Raw genomic sequence first — 16601 nt, forward strand, 5'->3', positions numbered from 1 at the left:
CATCAGGCCTTTAGGATAGTTTCCAAATTAATACGCGACGTTTTCTCTCGATGATTTCCAGATCCGTACCAAATGTTCGGAGCGACGAGCAGTCGTCTCGCAAGCTCCGGTTCCGGTCAGATTCAGCTCTGGCAATTCTTGCTCGAGCTACTGTCGGACTCGAGTAACGCAGCGTGCATTACGTGGGAAGGAACCAATGGCGAATTTAAGTTGACTGACCCCGACGAGGTGGCGAGACGCTGGGGCGAAAGGAAGTCCAAGCCTAACATGAATTATGACAAATTGTCGAGGGCTTTGAGGTGAGTGACGCTCCGTATCTTTCGTCGTAGTTGTTTCAAAACTATCTTTCCCATTGGCGAACTATAAATCTAACGAGGCTTCCTTCTCTCTTTAAATAAATTTTCAAATATCTTATTCTCGGGATCCATCGACGTATCGAATTCTGGCATCAAGAAATTGGTCCGCTCAGAGACGAGCGGACGAATTACTTAATTATTTTCTTCCCGCGAGCCAGAATCGAGTTTGAAAAAAAATAAAATGAAACCCCCAGCGAAAGAAGAAGAAAAATCCATCAAACGCCCAACATTTAATGGGTAAACGTCCGTATCGAAGATTCGGAGAGAAAGTAAATTCGTTCGGCGCGCGGGAGCCATCGGGACGGAGGCCAGGGGAGAGAAATTTCAATCACCGACAGTCAGACCGACGGCAGACGCGGCTATTATTTTTCGATCAGATCGACTGATTATATTACGCGACTGCTCGCTCCTCGGCCCTCCCCTCCCTCCGTTCTTCCGCAGCCGTAACCGACGTCGACGTCGACGCGAAAAGTTACAGCCGGAGCTGCCAAACTTGATGCTATCGCGTCAAATCTGGCACTGGTTACGCTCCGATACTACGCCCCAACCATTTTTTAAGCTTTTTCGCTACAATCGAATAAACAAACTAACAGACGCGTCGACTATATTACGTCCCTGCTATCATCCAAAACTATAAAGTCCTCAATTTTCTAAACAAACTCGAGCCTATCCAAGTGCTGACTTGAAACCCCGGTAATTTCACCTGGACATCATCGTATTTCTATTTCTACAAAATCCCTCTCTCCTCCCAAATGGGATCGCAGTGGGATCGAGTGAACGGTGTGCAACGAGCAGATTTTCCTCTGCTTGCAGGTACTATTACGACAAAAACATCATGACAAAGGTCCACGGGAAGAGGTACGCGTACAAGTTCGACTTCCAGGGCCTGGCAGCGGCGACGCAGCCCGCGGCGGCGGATCCAGCCGCCTACAAATACCAAAGCGAGCTGTTCATGTCTGGCTACGGGCACGCAAAGCTGAACCTTATGCCGCCGCCGGCCGCCTCGGTCTCGGTCTCCGTTCCAGGTGGCCTCTTCCAATCAGCGTCCAGCTATTGGTCGACGAGTCCGGGTGCTAACCTGTACGCGGGTCACCACACGGCCTCTGGCCATGTGCCGCCTCATCTGGGCACCTATCCGCACTACGCATGACCCACCGCCGAGCACTGGGGCGCGTTGGGTACGCCACGTTAACGAGTTTCTACCGAGAAAATTAAAGAGACCGCCGTCAACCGCGGTCTACGTGCACCCGTCGGCCTGACCAGCTTTCGAGTCTTCGTTTCCGGATCGGTTGCGCGTCTACGAGTCCCTCTGATCCGTCCACTCGCGGTCATCAACCTTGGATCTTGCATTTTTCCATCGATACGTTATCATTTGTTCGTGGGAACAGGAACTTGGAGATACTACTCTATGAAGACTCACCTATAGAGTACTGTCGGTGTTCTTGCTATCAAACGTGGAGCGTTTTCAAAAGTTGAACTTGATTTATTTAAGTGGTACTCTTGCGTCGCCATTTCTTGACACCGGTTCAAGCCTCGCTTATCTGCTGAAATAAATGCAGAGGAATTAGTAAAACAAATCAAAGTATTTGCCTACACGTACTATTCTATACATATTATCTGTTTCACGTTAGTTTTGCATCGAAGCTCTACCGAAATAGATCACGTGTAGAAACGCGAGTGGACAGATTTAACGATCGAATCGATCCCGCGTCTCTCGGATCGTTTGATCCACATCCCAGTAAAGAGCGATCGACGTGGATCGCTGAGAATTGTTCCAGAAGCTCCCGTTCATGGCCGACGGTGCGCTCGAATTATTGTAAGAACATTGTACATACAATATAATGGATTACGTAAGTACAGGGTTGCACGTTCGCAAGACGATTCTCGTCAGCCATCTTATCCGACAGCGAACGTTGATATTGAAATGGCGACACCTCGAGGAAGTTTTGTATTTCACGAAAAACTACATCGTTCCAAAGTAAACGAAATTTATAACTTTCCCGGTAATAATTTTGTTTCGTTTAAAAATCTTCGGAAAAATTGAAGAATTTCTTATCTCGCGTCGAACGTTGCCTGATTGTAAATCGTTCGCTTGTAACGTCGCGATAAACCGCGTGTCGAGAATCATCCTGTCCAAAAGAACGTCGCCTTGCACGGAGAATAACAAGCCGGCGTACTTCCGTAGAGAAACGTCGGCATTTCCGACTGGATGGAATCGAACATGCACATTTTAAAGGGGGCGTCCCTTAACGGCAGCGGCGACGAAGCGGTTTCTCATCGTTCATCCAACTATCGTCGAACAAACTGAATAGAATCGAGAAGATATCAATCCGAAATTGAAACGCCAAGTTCGAAAAGATCGAACCAGTGATTTCTAAAGGCGTTCCCTTCAAAATAAACGTCTATTTCCGCGCCAAAAATGTACAAACAAAGAGTTTCCGTTACGCTTGATTCATTTTACTCGGAATTAAGTTGCGTTTACTGACTTTGTAAGTTTTATGAAATCGTTTAATAGAATTGTTATCAGCTGACTTCGATTAATCGTTGATTAATTGTTCCGTGTTAAGTTTCCTTTAAATTGTACGGCGCCCCCTCCCACTTCCTACTTTGGAAAACACTGGTTAAATACTGAGAAGTTAGAGACAAAGTTAGACACCGCGGAACCTTCATCGACGACAAAACGCTCGGGAATGTGAGCCATGTTCGATTCGGGCCAAGTGTAATGCGTGTATTATAAAGTCTTTTAACTTATTTGTTACATAACGAAGTATAGATAGAGGAACCGCATATCACCGTTCGTGAAAGTCATCGCGAGACATGTTTCTCGAGGTTGGAGGTCAGCTGCGAACGACCAACGAAATTCACGCAAAAACCAGTCTAAGATTCGATCGTGAGATCTCGAGAGTTTCGAGGATTCCTAAAAATTGTTTCACCGGTTAAAATACAAAGTAGTAGACTTGGACAAAACGTTCAAACTATTACGCTTAAAGTCGAAGAAATCTCCATATTTAAAATTCTGATGGTTCGCAACCCCTTTCCGAACCAAGCTTACCCTACGAAAAAGATACGTGTCCCCTGTTTCTGACCATTTTACAAGTGTCATCGAAATCCTGCAGGGAGAACACTCCTTGTACCCAAATTAACTCCGAAACGATCTCCCGAGAGGATCTTCTTCTCATCCGGTATCCGTGCGAAATGGGAACAGAAAAATAATGTGCAAATAAACGATCGATAAGGAAAAAAAAGAAGGAAACTCCGGGTAGAAGATCGACGAATCCCCAGATCGATTCAACGAACCCGGACCGACGAGAGTTCGAGTCGCGATAACCGAGACTGAAAAGTACAACGTCGAGTCATATCAAAACAATGCGTAAAATCCCCCCAGTCGCGTTCACTGTCGTTTCTCACCGATCAGACGCTAGAAATGCGGTCGCTCTATCTATGTGCGAAAGGTGGAGGGGGTAGGTCTCCGGGACTCGGGGGTGAAAAAATAGTTGTCGATGCAACGAGGCTACCTGTCGACGATCTACCCCGCCGCGAAAGGTGTACCTCTGTCGAAGAAGCGTAACTCCTTAAGTCGTATACTGTATCATACCATTCGTAAGACGTAAGCATCTTTAGAATTACTCTGACGATTAGCGTACCGACCCGTCGACCGCTCCGTGGAATTAACCGTCGACGGTCGTTCTCCGGGACGTGTAAAAACGACGATGGGCATCTTGAATCTTTGTTACTCGGTGCTAGAAGTTCTCGAAACTTTCGAACGATCTTGAGAGTCTCGAGTATTTAGAAACTCTAAGGGTCTCGCGCGTAGAGCTGATCGAATAATAGACTCTATCCGAAAGACAAGTCCTTGCTATCGTACACAGGCTGGTGAGAACACGATTCGAATTTTCTTTGAATATTCGTAATATACGAACAAAGTCAAAACATGTTCTATTTAATCTTGTTTCCTAGTTACAGCCATTTTCGTGATCGAGTAACGCGTGGTGCTCAAAATGGCTACCTTCGGACGTTCTGTTATAAAGTTTCTCGATCTTACAGACATCTTGTATACGTTACATAAAAATTAAAATCAAATGGAACTTTGATACAAGCTCGAACATTTTAACAGGCACATTCTGAGATCGGATTAATTTGTGTTATAAGAAATGGCTGTAACTGGGAAAGAAGGCGAAGCAGGGCAACTTTTCTCGTTGTTTGTGTCCTCTGTCCACCAGGTGGTTCAGGCTATAGAACGCCTTGCGTGATTCTTGTCTGAAATCAAAAAGAATCCACGTTAAAAAAGGGTAAGAAATTTCTGGACTCTCAAGATCCAACAAAGCATCGACGAACTCTTGGCATTAAGAATAATATTTGAAGCGATTCGACGTGTCCGTAGCCCATCGCCGGTGGAAAAGCGACCCCGTCCGAACCCCATTTTCCAAGCTGGTTCCATGGAACGTCGACGGGCTCTAAATGTAGATAGGGTGTTTTCATGTGTAGCGTAGGCGTGTAGAGGACATAGTCTTAGCGCGAGAATGTTTGTCCGTGTGAGCGATATGCGAAAGATGCAACGTAAGATCGACTGAGCCGAGCGTGAGACGGAACGGAGACGAAACGATGACGCGTACGAATGTGACTGCGTGAGAGTGTACGTGGGTGTGGGTATGTGTGTGCGTGTGTGTGTAGCGCGTCTGGCAGTAGAACGGGCGTGAATTCTCGAACTGAAAATGGATGATAATAATAACGGTGACGATGATGACGATGATGGATGAGAGGGAGAGAGAAAGCGACGGGGTGTCTGGCACTAGCATATACCGCGTTAGGCTAGGTAGATAAGCGACCCCTTCGAACTACGGAGAGGAGAAAGAGCGAAGTTTTGCCGGAGATCAGAAGACGCGGGCCTGCGAGAGACACCGCCGCCGCCAGAAAGCTAGGAAAAGGAACGGAGGAGGGAAGAACACCGTGTGCCGCGGACGGTGAAGAGACACACAACAGAAATGGGGGCGTGTGGGGGAGGGGAAGGGGCGCTGTTGTTGTTCTTGTTGTCGTGCGCTTGTATTAAAGTCGCCATGTTCTAATTAAACGTGCCGACGGGGTTGTATCAGTCGTCGGCAAAATCAATGTGCCCTCTCTCGTATCTGTGCACACGTACACGCCCGGAGATTGCGTAACGAGGTATATGTGCGCGAACCTTTGTGCCCGAAGTTAGGCGGACGAGAAAGAGGTGGAAGGCACGTAATACCGTTTCGCCTCTTCACCGTCATTCTCTTTCTCTTTCTCTCTCACTCTCACTCTCTCACTAACTCTCTCTTTCTCTCTTTCTCTCTTTTTCTCTTTCTCTTTCTTGCAGCGTAAACGAAAGCCAGAAAAATAGGAAGGAGACAAAGGGAAAGGAGCAGACACAAAGGATAGCAACGCCGAACGAGGAACGTTGGGGCGAGACAGCTCTTTGGTGGGGGGTTGGATGGAAATAAAACGAAGAAAGGAACGAAAGAAAAATAAGCAACACACGGTAGGTCAGCCTTGGTTGTCGGCGGTTGGCGAATTGGTCGGGTTGCCATGGAGAACGCCGAGGTATTCCCTGGATTCGGGCCCGCCCCAACGGGAAACCCCCATTCGGGAAATTCGTGGCGTCGTCGAAGCTGCCGCGGTACCGGAGGTTTAGCTCGGCTCGGCTAATCGATTCTGCTACCAATCAGCGCCCGCGCCGTTCCACCCCCGTCCTCGCCACCCTCGACCCGAGATTCTCTATCCCACCCTACGCCACCCTCTCGTATCCACCTACGTGTGCGTCCTTCGCGATACCACTTACCTAACCTGGCCGTCTGATCCTCTGTGTACGGTTATTACGACCGGATAGGAGTTGAGCCTTGATAGAGACACCGGGCCGAGTGCCGGCCAATCGACAGATTAACCCTCTTTTTGCTAATTTCCTTCTTTAAGATGGAAATCGTAACGCGATGCACGGTTTGCTAAACATTTCGAGCAATTAAGAGAGATCGACGACCTGTCCGAGTATCTTCCAAGTGCTCTGATCACTGCTGTCCTATGAATTTTTATTTTCCTCTAAAAACTTTCAACGAGAGTTATTTCAACGTCGATGGATTAAACGTGCTAATAGTTGAGCGTTTCAGAAAACACAAGTCTCGTGGAACGATTGCGTCTTTATAGAGTAATATGCAAATTGTTGCACGAATCAAACTCACCTGATGTGCGTTGTTCTAGTTATGTCGAATTTTCTGCGAAAACCGTAACACGTTTCCAGTAGTTCAGCCGACATCGAAAATTCTAGTAGACCTCTTTATCATCCAGTGACTCGTCTCTTGTATCGTCAAGTAATCAACCTACAACGAATAAACAATGTTAGAAACATTGGAAAAAGGAATGTTTATTTTCATGAATAAAGCTATAAAGAACACTGGTAAGCTGGTGTAGCAGTCGACGTGTTAAAGAGAACGTGCTACTACGAGTAAGTAGAATAATGGCTGACCACAACGTCTGATCTAATACTGCTCGCACGGAATGTTTCCCCTTCAAAATACGCGTTAGCTCGTACATTTTCTTATCTGTGTCCTGGGTAACTATTTGCTTCCTGAATTCTATTCTTTTTTACAACCCAATCGTGTTAAATTAAAAGTTTTTAAAAAGTACATTTGGTTACAGTAAAGTAGCCTACTTTTCCTAGAAACATAAAGAACAAGTAAATCAAATTTTATCTGGATCAAATAAATATAACAAAAGTTATAAGGACACCACAAAGACACACAATTTGAATGTGAATAACCATCTGTAGAGTCGTTATAAAAAATTTGATGGCGCTATCTAACGTCAGAAATGGGAACTATGTACTTCGTTTTGTCGACGAAATCGCTGAGACTAGAAATTTACTACTATTAATTTTATATTATTTGATCTAATAATAATTATAGCTAATTATTTGCGGAAATTAAATAGCCTATACTTCTCGTCGGGACAAAAATAATAGGAATTATAGAGAAATCACAGATACATAAATGCAAGTCCGTTGCCTTGCAAAGTTTCATCAAACTTACAAATTCATCAAAATTCATTAACGAAGAGAGTAAAAAAATTGCGTATAATATTGCTGTGGAATAATAAACTTGGTCAAAAATTCAATGTTAGCTATGAAAATGGCTCTCCACTTTGGTCATGCTAGCCGAGAAAATTCACGTACTTGAAAAATGTGTATTTTAGTATACATGTAAAATACGTACGCGATGCAACAATCGATAATACAAGAGCTTTCCTATTCTTTCGTTGCTCGGAGAATAAGATTCTTGCTCACACACAATTAAAAGTCTAATAAAAATCGTACATTTATTTAATATCATTAATTAAAAACCACTGCACGTTTGAACAAACTGCTCCGTAACCGTTACAGTTTCAAATATTTAAAGATGCCAGGTGGAGCTAGTGTTCCACTTTCTGAAAACAACTCTTAAACACTAAACATCCCTAGTTGTAAATGTTCTAGAATTTTCTTCACCATACGCTAGAATCTTTCTATGAGAAGGTTATTAGCCATGAACCAAATATAACATTTTCAAATTTTTGCGATCGAAAATTTTCTGTTGCCTCGAAAAACAGAAAAAAAGAATATTAATAGAAAATAACTAATATGAATATGCATAGAAAGATTACTTTTTGAACGCATTCTAATAATTAAAAGTATAAAAATACCAGTAGACATATGTAAACTCGAGAGAAAGACTTTACCGGAATTACATCCAAGTAACCTACGCGTAGAAACCTTGAACAGTCTCGTCAATGTTATTAGACTGTTTAGACTACAAGGAAATATGAAACATTATTGAGTGAAAGGTGAATTGCACGTTTGAACGTAGAAATTATCGAATGCTTCCGACTGACGATTCAACCAGGATGACGATGAGTTCCAAACATCTAGCTGCTGGTAAAATCGTATAATCCGAAATTTATGCCATTAGAAAATAATTATTTTAATGTTACCGTACTCCAGGATCTGTTGCCCCACCCCTTATACCTGGAAAAGTACGTTTATATAGTATGCGATTTTGTCCGTACGCACAAAGAATTCATTTGGTACTAGACGCAAAAAATATACCGTGAGTAAATTGATTCTTTCGAATTGTATTTTAATTCATTTTTACTTTTTTCCAACTATTTTATATCGCTGCAATTTCTTTTTCTTGATTTTAAGTAGGACAATATCCATACATTATTAATATTTATTTATAATATCCTCCTTTGCTTACTCTTTTAATTTTATATTGAAAGACGTTCCATGTTAACAGATACGATGTTGTTTATGTTAACTTGGTCAATAAACCTGACTGGTTGTTGGAAAAAAGTCCCTTGGGTAAAGTTCCTTGCATAGAGTTGGAAGGAGGAGAAACTTTGTACGAGAGTCTTGTTATCGCTGAATATTTAGATGATGCATATCCACAAAAGAAACTGTACCCTATTAATCCTCTAGCTAAAGCTAAGGATAAGTTATTGATCGATAGATTCAACTCTGTTATAAGTACTATATACAAGGTACATCTGTTTCTAATTTAATAAGTCTTTGACTTATGTAGTTGATTCGAACCTTTCCATGTAAGTCACATAACACATAATTCGGAGAAAAAAAAGATCTACCTTTGAATTAATGTAGTTTTAAATGCTGGTTAAAATGTATGATTTAATACAACTAGTACTTCCTACCAGGATTGATCTTATTTTTTCTTTACTATACGTTTGGCATACAATCTTTGTTACAAGATGTTAGATGCAACTACATAATTCAAAGACTCGCTGTATATAATTATTATAATAAAATTTGTAATTATAACAAAGATACTTTTATTTTAGCTGTACATTGCCACATCTATACACCGTGATGTATTCGAGGATGCGCTAGCTGGTCTAGAACATTTTGAAAAGGAACTTGCTAAAAGAGGAACACCTTTCTTTAACGGTGATTCCCCTGGAATGTTGGATTTTATGATATGGCCATGGTGGGAAAGGTCAGATATGATGAGAGTTTTACGCGGAAATCAATTTGTTATACCTCAAGATCGTTTCAAAAGATTGGTAAGCCGACTAGTTGAATAGTTTTATATAAATTTGTTGTTACCCTAAATATTAAGTTATATAAATAATAATTATATATTTACTATTTATAATTCCAGTTGGAATGGAGGTCCGCCATGAAAGAAAACTCTGCAGTTCAAAACAGTTACTTGGATACCGAAGTACATGCTAAATATATGCAAAGTCGCCTTGCTGGAACACCACAATACGATTTGATTACTGCTTAAATTAACATGTTTTAACTTTCTCTGCAAGATTAATAATATATTGCATCGTTAACATTGTCCGCAACATTGCCAGTGATCTAATTGATACTAATCTTTGAATGTACAGGAATATTCGTTATAAGACTCAAATAAAGAAAGCATTTCTTTTTTCTATTATTTGCATAGTAATATTGACAATTGCAATTTATTTCGTGAAATAGTACTATACATATGTAGTATTGTTTTCATTGGAAATTGGATATTAATCATAATTATGTTATCTCTTAAATGTATGTAGCACTGTATCACTTAACTATAAATCTCATTCTATTATAACAAAAACATGATAAAACAATTTTTGAATAAACATTTGTACAATTAGCAAATACGCCATACATTGTCTTTATCTCCCTTTTGTTCCATGGTAGATCATAAAAACTACAATAAAGCTAGTAGTTAGTCTATATGGAATATTATTTGGTCCAATATCTATAAATATGTAGCATATAAAAGGACATTGTTCAACAAAAAGTAATTTGTTTTATGATGTGGTGGCAATCGATGATCATAAAATTAATAACACAATTACAATAAAAAATGTTTAATCATATTTTATCATAAAGCATTAAATATAATCCATAAAGCAGAAAACATGCAAAAACTAAACTGGCTACAACCATAAACGACTTTGTGTTCTGCTTTCTTAAGTTTTGTATTTCATCAGCATTTCTTTTAAGTACCTTCTTAACTTCTTCTAATTCCGCCTCCAACTGTTCGCGACTTTCCGTTGTCAATAGTTTTGAATCAAGTCTTTTCTGAAGTACATCGACCCTGTACATAGACTCTTTCAAAACATTCTCCACCAATTGTATCTACGGCGAACGACGTTCAAGTGTTAGACAAAAGTGATAAGATCTTACCAAGATACGATACTTCGTATCTCCAATTAAACTTATGCAGCATTATTATTTTTGCATGTACCTGTGTCATAATAGTCTTTTGTCGTGTCATCTCTCCCATAAATTTCTATATTTTTTTTGTCGTATTAAACAAAAGTTTTCAATAACATTTCAAATAAATACTATTCTATACTGTTTTTGAATGCAGGTATGTACACGTTGATGCACGTTTCGAACACCTTTCCAGATACAAAATGGCGGTATCTAGAACCACAGACTAGGTTACACCGGTACACCAGACGGCAGATCGGTGCCCAAAAGGAAACTGACCACTTGCACACACTAATCACAGCCCACGTATGCAACAATTTCTGTGTTTCACAGCTTTGAAAATTTGAGAAAAAAAGCGAATATAAGCGTTTCCTTCTCGCTCTCGAAACAGTTGAAATTCGACTTTCGTCAATCGACATATAATTACGAATCTCGACTGTTCAGGCATTTATATTTTCCGACCTATGTATGTATACCTATTTCACTATAAACAAGGTACAAAATAGACCTATCGTTTAATAGGATTTCGTAACACATGAATCGATATATCAACCTCGTGTAATATCAGTGGTTTAGATATTTAAAGAAACTACTGCAAATTCACAGCTATTAACTCGATATTAACACAATCGTTATTAAAAAATTTGAGGGGAGTGTTCAATAACGTCAACGTTTTTTGTTAATATAAAATTTACTTTTCATATGATTAAAAGTTGTGAATTTTATTGCGGTTTTACAAAATTATATTTGTCATAAAATTATATGTATATTAAATTTAATATCTTTCATGACAGGATTTATAACATAAAACTAAAACACTTCGGAATTATACATATAAACGATAAAGTTTAACAATATATGTACATCTTAGAGCATACGTTGATATAATGGACACTATCCTTAAGCATAAAGTGGAGAAATGACGAAAATACAAGGATTAGAGATTAAAATTGCGAATGAGTTGTATAAGTACTACTTAAAAAATGATTTAATTTTTAGTGCACGTCATATTGTACATAGAACAAGTCTTTTACCTTTTCACTCGTCATCTCATACACACATACATGTATTTATAATAGTTTTTTGTTAACTTAAATAAAATTACTCCACTTTCTCACTTTTCTTTCACATATAGGTAAAATTAAATCTGTAAAATAAAATTGAATACGAAACAGGGAATAAGGCACAGTAAAAAGACACGCTACGTTAATAATTTATTACATTCTAATTACCTGCACAACGACTGTGGTAATGATGAAATGATGGGTCCATATCCTTGTGAATTATCGTACAACTCAAATAATGGGGCCGCGACCAATTTATAATTTTTCGGTACTGCGAATAGTGCTGAAAGTTCAAACTTATTAACTAATTTCCCAACGAAAGAAATTATTTTTAAAAGAAAGAGGTGATACCTTTCTCTTGCAATTGGACGAGGAACAGCCTCTTGTGTTCTTTTGGTTTAGTAATATGTGGTGGTACGTAAGGATACTGTGGTGGTTCAAAATTAGGTCTCCACCAGTTTCCAATGGTATCTTCTATGACCCATTCTTGCTTAACTCCATCTTGACGTCCAAATGTCTAAAAATTATTTCAATATTGTACTGCTTATTACTTTAATTACCCTACACTGCGTGTATGTTTGATGTATAGGTTTAAGATACATTCTTCTTCGTTCAGTTCACTAAGAACATGGTTACACGATAATTGTTACATATTTAAAACGGTTGTAATCAGTTTTGTTAACAATTGACCTCGTCAACGATTTCCTAATATGTTCCTGTAACTTCTATACAATCAGTAGCACAGACCAGAAGTATTTGTTGAAATACTTTCGGCTTTCTTCACTTACAGATACCTAATTAAATGAAACAGCTGTTGTACAGATATGCGTCAATTTAATTAGAAACTCGATAAATGCATATCTGGAAACTGCCTATTGATCACACGAGGAAAAACCATAGTCCCGCATAGTTTAAATAATTATTTTCTACCGAGAATTGTTAGAACTATGTGAACTATGTATAATTTAATACAATTTTCCCTTTCGTTTTTTTTTTTCACGGATTATAACAAAAAATTAACAATGGCATGTACAATACAATCTTCTTATAATGTTACAATCTTCGTGGTTTGCCTCTTTCATGTTTGAACTAATACATACAACGAGCGAAATAAGAACAATGTTCTTAGCTAACCATGGTACTTATAATGTAACAAGTTATAATTTTATTACTACGAACATTGAAGTGTCCGGGCATGCAGCACACTAAAAGTGTAAGTCCTAATATAATAAATGAAAAAATCCCTATTTTGAGCTACAGGCCCGGTTACATAAGTTCTACAAACATCTTTAGGATTGATACAATAGGTTCATAGACAGTGTTACAATCTAACATATCAAAGTGCCACTCCTAGCTACCTCGTAAGGTAGCATAAGGCGTCGTGCTAACTGTTACCTCTGTAAGGAGCCGTTTTAGGCCCTCTACCTCGTCTTCTCCTGCATTTAGTTCTCCTCCAGGCCTACAAAAAAAAGTAAACACAAATAGTGTTCACATACATCGATAAATGTCGATAAAATTTTTTATAAATTAAACAGAAATAGATTTTTTTCCTATTTTATTTTGACAAGATTGATCTTTTAAAAAAATACGTAGTTCTAATTGGAGCGCGCTATAGGTATTTTATCCTGATTTTATACATTTATCACCCTCACCCTCCTAGATGTATACGTCCCCTTAAAACAGAATTTTTACTTACAATTTGAAGAATGTTGTTCCTAACTGTAGAAGGAGAACATGTGGTAATCCATGTTCGTGTACCAACAAAACTCCTTCTACACTGCGTCGCATTCCAATTTTGTCAAACTCGTCTCTCATACGCTGAAACCTTGCTGGTACCGATGGATCTTTCTCAAAGAGTGGCTCTTTTGTTCCAAATGTATAGTTTGTCAAAGGATATCTATGATAAATGAGTTGTATTTTTGTGTTAGGTTCTCATATGTTTAATATAATCCTTCAGTAACTAAATCCAGTCTCTTCAACACTATTTCCACAAACAATATTACAGTATATAACCATAATGATTATACAGGTACTCACAACTGCATTGAATAATTTGAGCATGTAACTTTTTTCTCCAGTAACCTTACATTAACTTCCACATTTGACACAAAACGGAAAATATAATTTTTCATGCAAACAAGAAGAATAACATACAGATTTATAATGTAAAAATAATTAAACTTTATGTTGTTTGACAATTCTCATGTTTAAAAAATGTATGTACATTAAAGAAATAAACGTGTATAATGAAATTATTAATGTGGCAATTAATACAATTTATACCTGTAAGATTTACAAAGCTTGTATACAAATACAATGTTCAACAGTGTTCAACAAAGTATCATATAACAAGTTAAATAATAGTTTTTTGTTTCGTATGATTGCAAGTTACTATATAGAAGCCACATACATTGTGGTTGCTTAACTATAAAGTACAAAGTGCCAACTACAGTTGATATATACAAACACGTTAGTGTATCACTTATAATATTACATTTCACAGTAGTGAAATTCGTATCATTTGTTTAAAAGTACATAATACTTATCTGTTATAGTTCTGTGATATTTTCTTATCGTATGTGCAACATGATAAAAGAACAAAATACATTTTCAATATCATGTACTAATATGATTTTAACAACTTCTTGTCAGCACAAGTATCATTTTCTAATTCTTTCTGGTATTTCTGAAGGCTACACAATCATTAATACTTGCATGCCAAAATGTAAATAATTCGTTAAAATACTTATATCTATGTAATTGATTCATTACGTTATATAAATTAAGAGCATTATTTACTTATAATTGCCAAATGATGCTTTGTAATGTGTTCGTAGATATGTAGTACATTTATTACATTCTTCAATATCCTTTTGTATATTTGGAACATTACAAATGTCGCAACGATAAAAAATATAAATTCCAAAATGTGATATATGATATTTTATATGAGTTCTTCCTATTAACTTGAAAACAACCAGTTCACTGTTTCATAAAGAATTACTCGAAACGTTCGTAACATCTATGAATGCGATATTGTTCCTTAGATTAATAATTAAATGTAATTATTAACTACCCGACACAAAATAAATACATTCACAACAATGTAATTACAAAATTGTTTCGTACTGTAAGTTTTATTTCACATAAAACTTGAGAGGCCAATTTACGAATAAAAAAAATACAGATATTTTTCATTTAAAAAATTACAGTTTTCATAACTCTTAGAACATAACAATTTAACTTGTGTAATTATTTTGTACATTCTTCATTTTTATACAAGGCATCAAAGTAATTCGTATTGTACAAGTAAAAGAAATGAATACCGACAATACAACTATTTTCAATTATATACGCATTACAAATTAACAGTCACGCTGTTAAGGTAACCGAGAAATAACAAAAATGTCTTTTGTACGCAAATATACATTCGATGTATAAAAGAGGCCAATGCATTATGTTACACATTGGCTACAACTTTTATAAATTCATCAGTAATGATACGTACAAATATAATATTGTAATGAAAATCAAATTTTCTCCAGTTTCTTAATAAACAGGACTTAGTATAACTCAAATGTAATATACCATGTGCAAATGAAGCACAGAAGGTATTGTTTTAATCTATACATGGAAATTTTAAGCAAACGGTCGCATCTTTAGTTTAATAACGAAAACATAATACAGTGAAATCGTGGGAAGTTCATAATCACGTTAAAAATTTCAAGGCTTGTTAAAATAGTTGGTTATGTCGTATTATAACGCATATAAATGAATAATTACGAAATTATAAAACAGTCGCTACACTAATACAAATATGTTATTGCTTAAAATTTCCGCAATTACTTAACAAAAAGGTGAACAGCCGTCTCATGGTTGTACCATGTAAGATGCATTGAAAGGTATTAGGAACATAATTTTAATTGCTAGCGTCTCTTAACCGGCCATAGTTCTACAGGAGAGGCAGTCAAAACTTAACTCTAAAAAATAATGTAATCAAGTCACATACTGATTATCACTTACAAATTAACTGTCCTGTTGATAGTTACAGATTGGTTTTGAACCACTTTTCCTTCAAACGAACTATTACTTGCTCTCCTCGGCCATCCACTTCCCTTAACTTGAGTTGTTGCCATCGCCATTTTCCTCTACGTTACGCTCCGCAAACTCACCGAACCAGCGTCTGCCCGCGTAACCGAACAACTTCGTACCTTCTCGATGTCACGACGTCACGACACAATTGGCGGGGTACGCGGTGTTGTCAGATATAGAGTGCCACGCTAGCGCTACCCTACGGTAATCGACATAACCAACAGGCGACACAATAAATATCTAGGGAAATTTATAAAGTTTAATTATCGCGAGCAAAACTTGTCCATCAATTTTTTTCGCTCGAAGGGAATATGGTATACCAAACGTCTTTGTTCCAGGTAAGCTTCTTGTTGCACGGAGAAAACTTTAGAATGATGCTCTTCGAGCTAGGACTCGTGAGTTTTTAGCATTCTCCCACTCTTGTCCGTGTTGTCAAGAACGTTATGCGTCACGAAAATGTCGCCCACAACAGAGCACCTCTGTCATTAAAAAGCCCCAGATGTCACAAATGACACGTCTATTAATGATTCGTGTCGTAAAATCGAATCAATGTTACTATTTTCGGCAAATTTCGTCTTATGCGTCTTTTATTTAACACTCAAGAATAATTGTTAATTTGACATGGCTGCTTGTTTGTTATCACGTTGTTTCTATGACAACGTAAATATAATACGTACAAGAAAAAACTATTAAAAGAAAATGTAAGCGCGTTTAAATGACATTATTTAAATATTTTACATATCTTTATAACAATAATAATTCAATGTTTGGATCGATAATTTGTATAGATTGGAAACTAATAGTGAAATGATATTATTAAAAACATCAAGTGTCGCCGCCTAGTGTTTCATTCGTGTGACAACTAGAGTGTAG

The 16601-nt window shown here is 37.9% G+C and overlaps 4 protein-coding genes across 4 annotated transcripts in view; 2 read left to right on the forward strand and 2 right to left on the reverse strand.

Moving 5' to 3' along the window:
* LOC122394936 (DNA-binding protein D-ETS-3) overlaps positions 1-5283 on the forward strand; it is a 45033-nt gene extending 39750 nt beyond the window's left edge. The window contains exons 5-6 of the mRNA XM_043392128.1: positions 62-299; positions 1170-5283. Coding sequence (XP_043248063.1) covers positions 62-299; positions 1170-1506 — 575 coding nt within the window. The 3' untranslated portion in view covers positions 1507-5283. The remainder of the gene's footprint in view (positions 1-61; positions 300-1169) is intronic.
* A 2741-nt stretch (positions 5284-8024) lies between these two features.
* On the forward strand, positions 8025-9836 carry LOC122395362 (pyrimidodiazepine synthase-like). Its single transcript, XM_043392859.1, has 5 exons — positions 8025-8274; positions 8341-8446; positions 8636-8879; positions 9195-9416; positions 9515-9836. The coding sequence occupies exons 1-5, from the start codon at positions 8217-8219 to the stop codon at positions 9641-9643; spliced, it is 759 nt and encodes a 252-aa protein (XP_043248794.1). The 5' UTR covers positions 8025-8216; the 3' UTR covers positions 9644-9836.
* Positions 9837-10118: 282 nt separating this feature from the next.
* Positions 10119-11120, reverse strand: LOC122394970. The gene is made up of 2 exons (XM_043392192.1): positions 10604-11120; positions 10119-10494 (listed from the first exon to the last, which is right to left on the reverse strand). The coding sequence occupies exons 1-2, from the start codon at positions 10640-10642 to the stop codon at positions 10228-10230; spliced, it is 306 nt and encodes a 101-aa protein (XP_043248127.1). The 5' UTR covers positions 10643-11120; the 3' UTR covers positions 10119-10227.
* A 185-nt stretch (positions 11121-11305) lies between these two features.
* LOC122394969 (cleavage and polyadenylation specificity factor subunit 5) lies at positions 11306-16063 on the reverse strand. Its single transcript, XM_043392190.1, has 7 exons — positions 16049-16063; positions 15660-15927; positions 13333-13533; positions 13032-13095; positions 11988-12153; positions 11805-11919; positions 11306-11719 (listed from the first exon to the last, which is right to left on the reverse strand). Exons 2-7 carry the CDS (start codon positions 15776-15778, stop codon positions 11698-11700), a joined length of 687 nt encoding a protein of 228 aa, XP_043248125.1. The 5' UTR covers positions 15779-15927; positions 16049-16063; the 3' UTR covers positions 11306-11697.
* Positions 16064-16601: the final 538 nt, after the last annotated feature.

This window comes from Colletes gigas, unplaced genomic scaffold (genome assembly GCF_013123115.1).
Source record: "Colletes gigas isolate AHSC1104 unplaced genomic scaffold, ASM1312311v1 Colletes_gigas_Sc00005, whole genome shotgun sequence".
Classification (NCBI taxonomy): Eukaryota; Metazoa; Arthropoda; class Insecta; order Hymenoptera; family Colletidae; genus Colletes; species Colletes gigas.

Bases quoted from the DNA above. Each gene is read 5' to 3' on its own strand.
- LOC122394969 (XM_043392190.1), bottom strand. From the start codon at position 15,778: ATGGCGATGGCAACAACTCAAGTTAAGGGAAGTGGATGGCCGAGGAGA. The intron at 13,096-13,332 runs GTAAGTAAAAAT...TTTTTTTTGTAG, and splicing joins GGAACAACATTCTTCAAATT to GCCTGGAGGAGAACTAAATG. The intron at 12,154-13,031 runs GTAACAGTTAGC...AATAATTTTTAG, and splicing joins TAAAACGGCTCCTTACAGAG to ACATTTGGACGTCAAGATGG.
- LOC122394970 (XM_043392192.1), bottom strand. From the start codon at position 10,642: ATGGGAGAGATGACACGACAAAAGACTATTATGACACAG. The intron at 10,495-10,603 runs GTACATGCAAAA...CGTTCGCCGTAG, and splicing joins AAAAGACTATTATGACACAG to ATACAATTGGTGGAGAATGT.
- LOC122395362 (XM_043392859.1), top strand. From the start codon at position 8,217: ATGCTTCCGACTGACGATTCAACCAGGATGACGATGAGTTCCAAACAT. The intron at 8,880-9,194 runs GTACATCTGTTT...CTTTTATTTTAG, and splicing joins TTATAAGTACTATATACAAG to CTGTACATTGCCACATCTAT. The intron at 9,417-9,514 runs GTAAGCCGACTA...TTATAATTCCAG, and splicing joins AAGATCGTTTCAAAAGATTG to TTGGAATGGAGGTCCGCCAT.